Here is a 13,609-nt window from a genome sequence, read left to right as displayed (position 1 = left end):
AACTCTAGCTAAACTCCAGTTTCAACTGTCTGCTGGTGTACTTGGGAAATGTGCCAAATGGTGGAAGAAAAAAGAGCACAAGCACAGAGTAGACCTAAATGCACAAGTAACTACTGGAAACCTAAGACTACATTCCTAGCTCTGCTATTATTTCGCTATTTGAACCTGCGATTGCTTGATTTGTTTCATTTGGTTCATCTATTTAAACAAATGGATAGTTGGCACAAGTTATGAGGATCGATTACAAAGAACTTACCAGATCCATCCACCCCAGTCCAGTACAACAGTATCTTGGAAGCAGCTTAATTAATACCTTATTTACAATTTCTAAATAGGAATATAACATGCTTACTTTTTCAACTGATCCACATCAGAGTTACTCTCTGGCAAGACTCTGATTCCCCGGCCGTAACTGGTACCGCCATGGAGATGAAACTCTAGAGCTAACAATGTTGCCTGGTTCTCCGAATTCACTGACTGAAGTTTGGTATGGAGGCTATAAATTCTAAGAAAGCTTCCAACCTAAAAATATATTATTTATTATTTAGAAAATGTCAAAAGATCAAACAATTTCTGATATATAAAATACTTAACAAGCAATGTGGGGCATAAGACCAACAATCAGGGGTACTTACTGATCAGAAAGGTCCTGGTGTGTTATACCGGTCTGTGCTAGGTATTAGCCCTAAGGACACTGTATCAAAACCAAAATGTGTTTTTGTGTGTGTGTGCACACATGTGTATACATAGAAAAGTACATGGGTGTGTGTGTGTGTATATATATCCATATATATACACACACACACATAAATATGTATGTTTACATAAATGCATGTATACACATTTACATACAATATCTAAGTACATGTATACATGCATGTATCTCTCTCTATATATATGTATCCATCTGTATGTTTTTTTCCAAATGGAAGACATATTTCCATGTCAAAGATATCAAAGTGTGAAATAAGACTGAGTCTTAGCATTAATAAAATGCAGTAGTTAAGAAACCATTGCTTAAACTCAAACTCAAGCCCTCTACTTGATTTGGAAAACTGTTTGAGGTTACTGAAAATAACTTGTTTTAGCTACTTTAAGGTAAGATTTGGAACGCCTGGGTGGTTCAGTTCGCTAAGCGTCTGCCTTTGGCTCAGGTCATGATCCTTGATCAGGCGGATCAAGCCCCGCCTTGGGAGGGGGTTCCATGGTCAGTGGGGAATCTGCTTCTCCCCTTCCTCTCTGTTCATGTTTACTCATCTCACTCGTGCTCTCTGTCGCTATCTTTGTCTCTCTAATAAATATAAAAAAAAATCTTTAAAAGAAGATTTAATTAAATGATTGCTAAAATAGTCTCATTATGAGAATACTAGAATTTTTTTAAATGTAATATTAAAATATTCCCCTATTCCACAAGTTTTATGGAAAGAAAACTTTTGTGATAAGCACTGTCCCTATACAATTCTGAGTTCAAATACAAGATTAAACCAATTATAATTTTGAGCTAAATATTCTATAATTTTAGATACCTTGCTTAATCTTAAAAATGTCCTTTAAATGTAGAGTATTTGATATTCTTTTAATGTAGAAGACTTAAAATGATAGATATAGAATGTTAATCAAAGAAACTGACACCTACTCAAAGAAAGAAGCTATAGAAACTTTTTCCTCCCAGTACTGTTTTTGTAAGGAGGTGGGATTTAGGTCTTTTTTTCTCTTTTTCCACTGACCCCTACAATATGGCATGGGTGCAGGATAAAAAGAGTCAGAGAAGGAAAACACAGAAAGAAAAAAAGAAAAGATGACAAAACTGATTTTCCTCATGGTATCCAAAGTAAGACACTGGAAGAAAAAACTTCTATTTACTTTTGTCTCACTCTTTCTGGACATTTATCACTCTGTGATTCTTTTAAAATATAGGTAACACACCAGTATAGTATATAAAAAGAACTTAAAGAAGACCTAAACATGTGCTGGTCCATGGCTGGCTTTGTCAGTAGAGCATGTGACCCTTAATCTTGGGGTCATGAGTTCCAATCCCACATTGAGTGAAGAGTTTACTTAAAATAAATAAATAAATAAAACCACCTCCCTCTAGAGAAATGCCCTACTATGTAGATACAAAAAAAAATTTTTAAAGGCCTAAACACATGGAGAAAGATATCATATTCATAAACAAAAAACTTCAACATTATAAAGATAGTAATCTCCCCCCCCCAAATTAATTTTTAAAATCAGTGTAATTTCAATCAAAATCCCCAGGGTCTTTTACGGAATTTGAAAAGCTGATCTGAAAATGTGTATGAACGTGAACAGCAAGTCAAGTCTGAAGACTAAACTGGAAGGGCGAGGGGAAGGTTTGCTTGATCTACAGAATATTATTTATTTATTTATTTAATATTTATTTATTTATTTGTCAGAGAGAGAGAGAGAGAGAGACGGAGCACAAGGAGGCAGAGCGGCAGGCAGAGACAGAGAGAGAAGCAGGCTCCCTGCTGAGCAAGGAGCCCGATGTGAGACTCGAACCCAGGACCCTGGGATCATGACCTGAGTCGAAGTCAGCAGTTTAACCCACTGAGCCACCCAGGTATCCCTACAGAGTATCATTTAAAAATAAAGCTAAAAAATAAAAACAAAGCTATAATAATTAAGACCCTGTGGTATTAATGCAGATACATATATGAACATGGATATATCTTAAAAATATAATTTCAAAGGAAGTAAATTAGAGAATAATACATATATCATATGTATTTTTCAGAGATAAGTACTTAAAGCATAATAAACATGGGTGTACATAACTACGTATTAGGATTAACAGAAGGAAGATACTAGGGAGCAAAAACTAAGAATGAACAGAGGTACAAAGAAGATTCAGTATGTAGAGATTTATGTCCTAAAAATTAAAAGTACCTGAAATTAGTGTAGTAGAACATTTAAAAATGTTAAGTTTAAAAGAAAATGTTAAGTTTAGATGATTGATAGGCACATGGATATTTATTACACTAACTTTTCTACTACTGTCTTTCATAATAAAACAACAAAGACCAAGAAAGAATTTATTTATATAGTCTATCAAGATGACAAACTGTTATTTCCAGAAATTCCTTCTGGAGGCAGCATTGTATTTTTTTTTTTTTTAAGCTTGCTAAATATACTATGAAATATATGCTAAATATACTATGAAATGTGCCAGATGTTCTACTATAATAGACACATATTGCTTAGTCTTGTCAGTAATGGGATAAGATACTAAACATAGAAGTGAGGGAGTCATAACCAAAATTATAAAAATACATTTTCAAAAACTGTGATAAAATCATTTCAGTAAACATCAAAAATAAAGCAAAGCAAATAAGGCTATTAAGAAATTATTATCCCTTTAGAAATAATTTTAATATTCATTACAAACTATCAAGAAATTCCCTCTATATGTCTGAAAATAACCAGTCGAACTATAGCTCTTGGGTCACTGAAGGCCAAAACATAATTATGACTAAGTATTTTTTATAATTATTTTTAAATTATGTCAGGATAGGACTGATGATTGGGACTATAACAATTTAATTTCTAGACAAAAAGTTCAAAATATTTGTGCGTGTGTGTGTGTCTTTCCATGTATATGTGGGTTTATGCATGTGTGCCTGTGTTAACACTTAAAAGCAAAATTGAAGAAAAATGTTAAGAATGATTTCAATTATAAAACATATATAAAAGCCAATTATATTATACTTTAAGATTGTTTTAATTATTCTTTATTAAAAAAAAATTTTTCCTGTTCCTATACAACAAAAATCTGTTCCATGTATTTCAGTATAAAAATGCAATTTCGAACAGCTGTCTTCAAGTACTGATAAGAATTCATTTGTATCAATGTCATCTGACTCAGGATTTCTTAATATCAAATTGTATAAAGTTGTCTTAAATGAAATGGGATGCCAATATACATTAAATAAAAGCCTCCAATTACATTACTTACAGAGAGAAAATCCTTTTCATTTTTCTATTATATTACAGATAAATAATGTAACGTTATGGTATTTTCAGAAAAAGATTAAGTGCCCTATAGTTTCTTAGTAATGTGTGCTCAGAGCACCCTCTAGTGGGTGAGATAAAGCAGACAAAAAGGGGTCTGAAAAAAAATCTGATATAAATTCACACTCATTCACTAGTAGATATTATTTACTTCATCCTTACTATAAGGAAAACACTGTGCTAGGTGCTGTTCAGGACCTGGACAAGGGAATCAGGACAAGCGAGGGAGAACAGAAAGACCTATAAAAGCACAGAGAAAGAGAAGGGAATTAAATTGTGAAAGTAGAATCTAAAAATGTAAATCTTTTTCATTCATAAAGAACTCTATGTGTATTTTCTTTTTTAAGATTGTATTTATTTTACTTGAGACAGAGGGAGCGAGCACACAAGCTGGTGGGAAAGAGAAAGAGGGAAAGGGAGAAGCAGGCACCCCGCAGAGTAGGAAGCAGGATGCAGGGCTTGATTCCAGGAACCCAGGATCATGACCTGACTCCAAGACAGATGCTTCACCTACTGAGACACCCAGGTGCCCCAAAACTCTGTATTTAAAAAAGACTCTGAATTGGTTTTATCATTACATTTGTTTTCAAAACAAAGTAATCAATGTAGAGAAAATTAGGGAAAAGCATCAAAATGCATCTTCAGCGTCATTTTATCTTTATATGTTGGGTATGAAAGCATGTACACACACACATAAAGGACAAGAAAATTCAGTTATCACCTTCCTGGATCCTGACTTTAACCTAATTTATCGATTTGAGTTTATTTGTGTGTGTGAGGAACCATTTCCTTCTTCAAGAACATTTATTTACAAAGGGAAACTGGGCATAAAATTCAGATCTAAAACAACTGCAATTCACTTTTACTGTTTTCTTCCCATAAGTAGGCCATATAACTTTCTATAAGTAGGCTGTATAACTCCCTAAAGGTAGGACAGAATCTCTTTGCAATAAAGTAAGTCATTTCTTTATACTGCTTAAAAGGACTGATCCTGGAAACAAACACTATGTTCAAATACTGGCTTCACCCAAGTAGCCATGAAATCTTGGGCCTAACCTGTGACTGCTCAGTTTTCTCATTTGTAAAATGTGAAAGGTGACAATACCAACTGCACAGGATAGTACTAAATATATATGATGTGCTTAAAAAATATTACTATTATTATTGCTATTATTGATGCCACTTGTTGCTAGAAAAGATACTTGCAAATAAAGGAATTTAAAAAAATAAAATAAATAAAATATTCCCAATATTAATAATCAAGAAGAGCCATATCTGGACAGTTCACTTTTACCTAAAAAATAACTCAAAAGCAGTGAGCAAATTCTAATAAACTGTATAGTATAAACACACACAATTTATGAGGTGGATTTACAATTTCTGAAACTGGGGCACCTGGGTGGGTCAGTGACTTAAGCCTCTGCCTTTGGCTCAGGTCATGACATTAGGATCCTGGGATCCACTCCCCCACCCCCAACACCCACATCAGGCTCTCTGCTCAGCGAGGAGCCTGCTTCCCCCCCCACTTGTGATATCTCTATCAAATAAAATATTAAATCTTAAAAAAAGCTTCTTAAATTAATGAGTACAAAGTTGTAGGCTAGATTTTGAAAAATCAATTAATAAAGCTTACCATTTAAGATTACAAATATTTTATACATCTTCATACAAAAAATTTTTCCTAGAAATTTCCAGGGAATTTCTTTAATTTTACTTTAAAAAGTTGTTAAACCACTATAACTTAATGCATCTTCCAATAATTGAGTTTTTTTCTAATAATTTGTTTTCAATATATTTTACAAATTAAAAATTAAAGAAAAAATAAGTTTGGAGTTAATTTCTAGACCTCAAATATCACCTGCAAATGAGATTTAACCCACATTTATAAAAACAAAAAGAGCAAATACTTGCTACTCAACATCACCTTCAGAGATTTTGCCACTTGAACATGATTATCATAGACTAAAATGTCTACTGTCAGATTCTGCAGCCGATGGATATGACTTAAATCTCCTTCAAGTACAAGGTCTTGTATTAAGACTCTCCAAGATGGGAAAGGGGTCCTGGTGCCATCCCATACCTGCCATAATAGGGTAGAGCAAAGTTTAATGATTATTTTGTGTAACTGTAAAAGATTTTTAAAAGAGTTTTATTTGATGTTAATAATATAAATTAAACGTAAATAAAGGCATTCCCCCAAATACCTGCTGAACTTTAAATATGGTGTATATTCTGGTTGTAAAGGATTGCATAGATATAGGACATGTAGTAAACGTAAAGAGGAAAAAAATTCACACTACTTAGAAAAAAGTACTAACATATTGTTGAATTTATCCTTCTTACCATCTTATATACAAACCCTTATGACTATATCTGCTAATTTTCTTAAGTATAAATCCCTAACTTTTAGAAATGTATTCTAAACTTTGCTCATTTTTTCACTTCGTTCTAATTCAGAAAAGGCCTTTAAAGTACAGATAGAAACATTTGGTTTATGGTAGAGGCTATGAATTCAAATGCCTGAAAATCATGGGTGCTGGAAAAGGAAAAGATATATTGGATTGCTATGTAAACCATGTTGAGACAAAGGGCACGGGATGAGTAAGTATGCACTACATCACCCTCAACATGTCAGCTAGCCTGTGTTATGCTAGGCTTTTAAGACACCACTATGCTTTGTTATAAAAGGGCATGGCAAGAGACATCTGGCATGAGGTAAGAATGCCTCTGTATGTAAGAAATTTGGCTGACACAAGAGAAATAGGCTTACTGAACAGAAAACACTGATTTTTCTACAAGAGAGGTTGTCTGCCAGGGTCAACTTACAGAAGAAGTATTCAATAATGTTGGTGACTGCCAAATTTCAAATAAACAATCGCTGAGTTTGGGTCACTCACTGTTCCCTAGATTATTCAAAAAACCAGAACAAACACTTTGGGAATAGTTACGTTATATGTCCCAAACATTTTTCTCCCCTTGGAAACTGTTCCTTCATTTCATGTATACTGTTTTTGTGACTTCAAAATAGCTTTCTAGACGAAGCTACCAGTCTTTTGGGGGAGGAGCTGAGAGATTAGAGTGTTGCTACTTTATTTTTATGCTTCAGTTTTAATCACTTACAACCTAGTCTTTTTTTTTTCTTTTAAAATAAATTCTGGAACTTTTGTAATTTTGTATCAATACTTAATCTGTTAGGAATTTGTATATTTTATAAACAGATCTGACTCCTTTTTCCAAAAAATAACAATAACCATTCAACAATCTGTCTTCATCAATCTGAAATGACACTTGTTATGTTTATCATGAATATATTATTTGTACAGAGTGGTGTTTTTTTTTTTTTTTACAATTATTTATTTGAGAGAGAAAGAGAAAGAGAAAGAGGGAGCACAAGCAGGGGGAATGGGAGAGGGAGAAGCAGTCTTCCCACTGAGCAGGGAGCCTGATGTGGGCCTCAATCCCAGGACCCTGGAACCATGATCCGAGCTGAAGGTAGACACTTGACTTTTTTTTTTTTTTAAAGACTTTATTTATTTATTCGACAGACAGAGATCACAAGTAGGCAGAGAGAGGAGGAAGCAGGCTCCCCGCTGAGCAGAGAGCCCGATGTGGGGCTCGATCCCAGAACCCTGAGATCATGACCTGAGCTGAAGGCAGAGGCCTTAATCCACTGAGCCACCCAGGCACCTCAACTTAACTTTTTTTTATAGCATGCAATTATTTTTTTAGAGTATTTCACGTGCATATAAATGGGTCACTTTCAACTTTAAAAACTTCATCTTTTATTCAGGGATTTCTATCTTCCCCATTCCTTCAAAAGGGCAAGGTATAAATGATGATAAAGCTAAACCCAATACTCGTGCTTCTGTACTCTCTTATCTTACTGTTTGAGTCAGATAGGAGCAGAACTGAAGCAGTGCTTGTTTAAATGTATTGTGCATAGGATGGATTGACAAGGATTAATATCAGACAACTGACTTTTTCAGAAGCTATTCATGAGTCGGGGAGCCTGGGTGGTTCAGTCATTAAGCCTCTGCTTTGGGCTCAGGTCATGATCCCAGGGTCCTTGGATCAGGCTCCTGGGACTGCGCTCTCTGCATCGGATTCCCTGCTCAGCTGGAAGCCTACTTCTCCCTCTCTCAGTCTCCCTGCTTGTGTTTCCTCTCTCACTGTGTCTGTCAAATAAATAAATAAAATCTTTTTTTTTTTTTTTTTTTTAGAGAAGCTACTCATGAGTAAATTGAAGTAGGTATAAACAAAGATCAGATGGGTCTTACATTACTATTTATTTATTTATTTATCCATTCAAGATTTTGTTTATTTATTTGACAGAGACAGAGAGATCGGGAACACAAGCAGGGGGAGTGGGAGAAGGAGAAGCAGGTTTCCCGCTGAGCAGGGAGCCTGATGCAGGGCTCAATCCCAGGACTCTGGGATCATGACCTGAGTCCAAAGGCAGACGCTTAACAGACTGAGCCACCCAGGTGCCCCTTACATTACTTTTTAAAAATCATGCTGATATGTATTGCATGGAGTACTGGGTGTGGTGCAAAAACAATGAATACTGTTATGCTGAAAAGAAATTAAAAAAAAAATCATGCTGATTTAAAAACAAAACAGAACAAGAACAAAAATAAACACTTCAAAACTATCTGTGATCTACGCAATGAAACAGGCAGTGAAATGACATGGGAAAAGAACCCAACATGAATTAGCCAAGAAAGTAAATAGGAAGGCTACCCTGACAGGGAAGCAGAAATACGAGTATGTAGAATTGCAACTAAAATATAACATAAAAAACAACTTTATATTTTATTAATACTAAAATAAGAAATAAATAAAGCATAAACTATATTTAAACTATTGAGAATGCTATTTTTCTCTGAAAGTATAAGTTCAAGAGTAGAGTTGCATGAATATCAAGGCTCATCAAAAATGGTAAGTTAGACTTAAAATTGTTAATACGTAGTATGCACATTTATCCCACCAGAATGAAATATAAGCTCTGTTTAGATATGTAGGTGGTGCTAATTTATAATTTCAAGTATTTAAAATATCTACCTTTAAAAGAAATGATGCTCCATCCACTTCTGCTTTGCCCAAGAGCTGACAAGTCAGGTCAAAATACTGCAGTGGTTGAACATCACACAATTTTACCAATGTCGAAGAAGGTGAAATATGAGTTGATGCCCAAACACGTAAAGCTTCTACCATTTTGTGGTCCTCGGCAGTGAAGTTAAAATACTTGCTTGAAGTACGAGGTATGATAGGAGCTCCCAAAGTTCCCTCAAATGTCAAAGACGCAAAGCCAGAGCTGGTGATACCCTGAGTCTCCTTTTTATACACTTGGATCTAACGAAGTTGGGCAAAGCAGAAAACAAAACAGCTTACTGACGCACAACCCCCAAACTCAAGAAATTTGAAAGATTATAAAGTCTTGCCAGGATAGTTAATAGAAGATATGCTTATTTAATATATTTTACTTAATTAGCACACAAAATTATAAAAGTCAACTGGGCTGTATCAAGATCCACAAGCACCATGTAAACTTAGAACACTATGTAGTATTTATTTCTATTTTTTAAAGGTCTAGGTAGTCGACTCCCTGATCCTACCAGGCTTGCACTTTTACACTTATTACTTTTCTTACTAACGTGTAATTTACAAAGGGAAAAATAAGTAAGTGACAATTATTTATGACCATTACAAGGAAAATCAGAATGCTTAAATACAAGACTTCAAAGTGAATAAAATGCAGGGAGGCGAAGGTGTCACCAGTCTGCCTGAGGGCCAAGATAAGCCAAAGATTGGCTTTCGAATTCTGAGGCCTGGCTGGGAGATGCAGGTGCATTTAGCATGGTTACATCTTCTTCATTAAGCAATCTTTTTATCCTTATGAAATTCCCCTCCCTTTTAATCTCCCTCAATACTCCATCTGATATTAATATAGTGCTTTCATTTTCCTTATGCTTATTGTTTGCTTGGTGTATCTTTTCTATAGTTTTACTTATAACTTGTTTGTGAAGTCTTCATTTCTTGTAGGAAGTTGGTATTTTTTCTTTTTTTATTCAGTTGAGTGTTTAGGCCATTTACATAAAATTATTGATATGATTATATTTAAGTCTATCTTATTTGTTTTCCTTTTGTGTCCTTTTTGCCTTTTTTTTTTTTAAGATTTTATTTATTTATTTGACAGACAGAGATCACAAGTAGGCAGAGAAGCAGGTAGAGAGAGATAGAAGGAAACAGACTCTCTGCTGAGCAGAGAGCCCGATGCGGGGCTCGATCCCAGGACCTGGGATCATGACCTGAGCCGAAGGCAGAGGCTTTAACCCACTGAGCCACCCAGGCGCCCCCCCTTTTTGCCTTTTAAAAACTGTTTTCCTATTGTTCCTTTCCTGTCTAATATTGAATTTACTAGTATTGTTTACCTCCTCTGAGCTATGAAAGAATCCTTATCTCAAAGTTTATTTGGAATCAATACAGTTCCACTGTATCATCCCTCCTTTCCATGTCATATTCCCCACTTGCCCATATCCCATTTTACACTTAAAGTGTAATAACCTTTGAAGGTATGTACTAACCTTTCGGTGGTTAATTCCACTTAACCACCCTAACCATTCTTTGTGCTATCGTTCATATTCTTCTACATATTTTATAAACTCCATGTTTACTAATGTTACCATTTTTCTTTTAAACAGTAATTTACCTTTTAATGAAATTATGGGAAGAAAAACTAAACAGTGTCTTTTATCATTTCCTTTGTTTTTAGTTATTTCCTAACCATCAAGTTTCTGGCTGGTAGCATTCTTTTTTGTCCTGAACACCATCCTTTAGCATTTAATAGTAGTAAAGATATGCTGACCGTGGATTCTCTCATTTTTGAAAAATATTTTCTCTGGATACAAAATTCCAGGTGAATCAATTTTCTATCACCACTTTAAATTTATCATTGCTTTGTTCCTCAAGTGCCATTAATTCTGATAAGAAATCAAAGACGGCTAGTATTACAGTTTCCTATATGGAATGTGTTATTTCTCTGCCAGCTCATTTCAAGTTCTTTTTTCAAATCTTTTTCAATGGTTTCACAGTGATTTGTTTAGGCATGCTTTGCTTTGTGGTGCCATGCACGGAGTGCACTGAGTTTCTAAAATCTGTAAGTCAATGTTTTCATCACATTTAGAAAAATTCTGGTTATTTCTATGTATTCCTATAAATATTTCTGCTTCCCATTCACATAGTTTTCTTGTGCATCTCAAATGATGTTTCACAATTTGATATCATTGCATAGGTCCCCAGGGTTCTATCAATCTCTTATTTATCCTTATTCTTCAGATTAGATAAATTCTATTGATCTATGTTCAAGTAAACATGATACAGCTAATCTATTAAGCCTATCCAGTAAATTTTTCATTAATAATAAAAATATTAATATATATATTCACTAAAGGATATGTATTAGACTGTTTATAGCAGCATAATATCCTCAAACCGAATGTCCCACAGAATATATAAATTCTGATGCATTTGCACACTTAACAATGAAAATGAACAAAGTGAAACTATATGCAGTAATATGGTTGACTCACACAAGTATTAGCCAGACATTAAAAAACCAAAACCTACAGTCTATTCTCTTTAAAATAAATAGAACTGAGAGATGTATATCCTACTTCAGTTAAACAACAGCAAGAATAACAACTAAAAACATGAGGAGGGAAGAGTGCACTGTCTGAAACAATAGTATGTGAGAAATAAGTTATTTTTTGAAGTTGGGATAAATTTGCTATGATGATAATATTTCTATTTCCTTTTTAACTTTACAAAAATATTCTCTACTATTCATCTATTCTCAGGGAAAGGCATTAGAGATAAAGAAGGTAATTCCCACCAAAACTAAGAGAGAACACACCAGAATATTGTGCTCATTGAGGGGCATTGCACTGACCATGAGGGACACAGATAAACTAAAGTATTAGAAGAAAAAAGACAACCAAGATAACGAAAGAGCTTTATGGAAACCCATATAACAAGAGGAAAAGATGAAGGGATTGAAATGCTTAAACCCTAAGGGATTTAAAATATTAAAATATTTAATTTTTTTTAAAATCACAATCTATTTAATAGCTTAACCTTCATATTAAAGGTTTCCTTACATTCAGTTGATAGCAAAATTTTAGAAGTACCAACATATCTGTTCATGTTTTAACACACTTTTCATAAATGAAGTTCAACTTACTTTGATTTTATACTTAATGTCTCAATGCTTTTCACTGTACTTGAATTAATACAACAAACAGAAAAATAATACAACCTCTCAATCATTGTATAATTATTTTATAAAAAAGTAAAAAAAAAAAAAAAAAGCCCTGTTGGCTTAGGGGGTTTTTTTGTTTTTTTAACCAGCTCTACATGGAAACCTTTAGACTATCAATCTACATTCAGAAGTGAGAAGACAGGCTGCAACGAGGCTAAATCATGGCATCTAATGCACTTCTTGTGGAGGGAGGGCAGGCAGTTTGTCCAAATGAAGAGGTTTATGAATATTAATATTTGATGTCTAATATTATTTGTATTTGTTCTTGTCTCTTGAAATGCTTACTGCCATGTTCTACCACAGCAACTACATAATTAGGGCTAACTAGAAAAATACACAGTTCTCTTCAAACAGATATGAGTTCTGGACAGTACGAACTATACCTTCAACCTATGAAAGCGAACAATATCTCCATTTTTATAAATTATTGGAAGGGCTTCATAATTTCCACTAAAGAGCAGGCAGGTTAACTTTACATTTGTCTGGTCCACAATTGTTACAACTGAGCAATAATCTGGAAAACACAAAAGTATTTTACATTTTAGAACTTCAAAGCTTTTGACAAAGTAAGAATATGGTTGAATTCAAACCACTAAACAAACTCTTATCCCTCCTTTTAATTAAACCTTCTGAGAACAGGATCAAAATACAGAGACAGTTTCTTGGCTCTCAAAATGCACTGCCAAATTATTCTGCAAGAGTGTTCCACAAAAATTAATTTTAGAAAGTTTAGTAAAATAAAACTAAAATTCTTAATTAGTATAAATTGTCGGGAGGGGTAGTAACTTTTTTATTACTTCAAAGTTTAGAAATCATGAAGCAGATAAACATGTTCAATTAAAATATAATTTTTAAAATAAATGTAATTAAAATTAGGGTGAAAACAAAGACTAGAAGATATTTGAAGCAAATGTGATGAAGATCAGTATACTGCATAAAGAATCTATGAAAACTGCTTATAAAGCCCAGGACTTCACTGTGACTACGAAATTCAAAGGAACAAACAATTCATAGAAAATTACAACAACACCTCAAAAAAAATAAGGATTTGCTAGTTTCTTGCAGAAGATTACACGTTAGAACAAGAAACATATACACTTTAGCTGGCAAAATAAATTAATAGTTGGGATGTTATGAAAATGAAAATTTCAAATACTGGTGGTAGTAAAAACTGTAACAGATGTTGCCTTTTGATATGCATGTTTCAGAAAGTTGCACACTGAGAAAATGTGTTGCCTTCTAGTCCTATCTAGTACCATA

At 33.9% G+C, this 13,609-nt stretch overlaps 1 protein-coding gene across 4 annotated transcripts in view; it reads right to left on the bottom strand.

The window, feature by feature from the left end:
- POT1 (protection of telomeres 1) overlaps nucleotides 1–13,609 on the bottom strand; it is a 78,599-nt gene that overhangs the window by 23,029 nt on the left and 41,961 nt on the right. For all 4 annotated transcript variants that reach the window (XM_032870060.1, XM_032870052.1, XM_032870068.1 and 1 more), the window contains exons 8-11: nucleotides 12,733–12,863; nucleotides 9,094–9,384; nucleotides 5,957–6,112; nucleotides 353–522 (exon numbers count right to left, since the gene is read on the bottom strand). In XM_032870060.1, coding sequence (XP_032725951.1) covers nucleotides 353–522; nucleotides 5,957–6,112; nucleotides 9,094–9,384; nucleotides 12,733–12,863 — 748 coding nt within the window. The remainder of the gene's footprint in view (nucleotides 1–352; nucleotides 523–5,956; nucleotides 6,113–9,093; nucleotides 9,385–12,732; nucleotides 12,864–13,609) is intronic.

The sequence above is a fragment of the Lontra canadensis genome, unplaced genomic scaffold (genome assembly GCF_010015895.1).
Source record: "Lontra canadensis isolate GAN:19392208 unplaced genomic scaffold, GSC_riverotter_1.0 scaffold2, whole genome shotgun sequence".
In the NCBI taxonomy this organism is placed as follows: domain Eukaryota; kingdom Metazoa; phylum Chordata; class Mammalia; order Carnivora; family Mustelidae; genus Lontra; species Lontra canadensis.
This window is presented reverse-complemented; position numbering and strand designations above follow the sequence as displayed.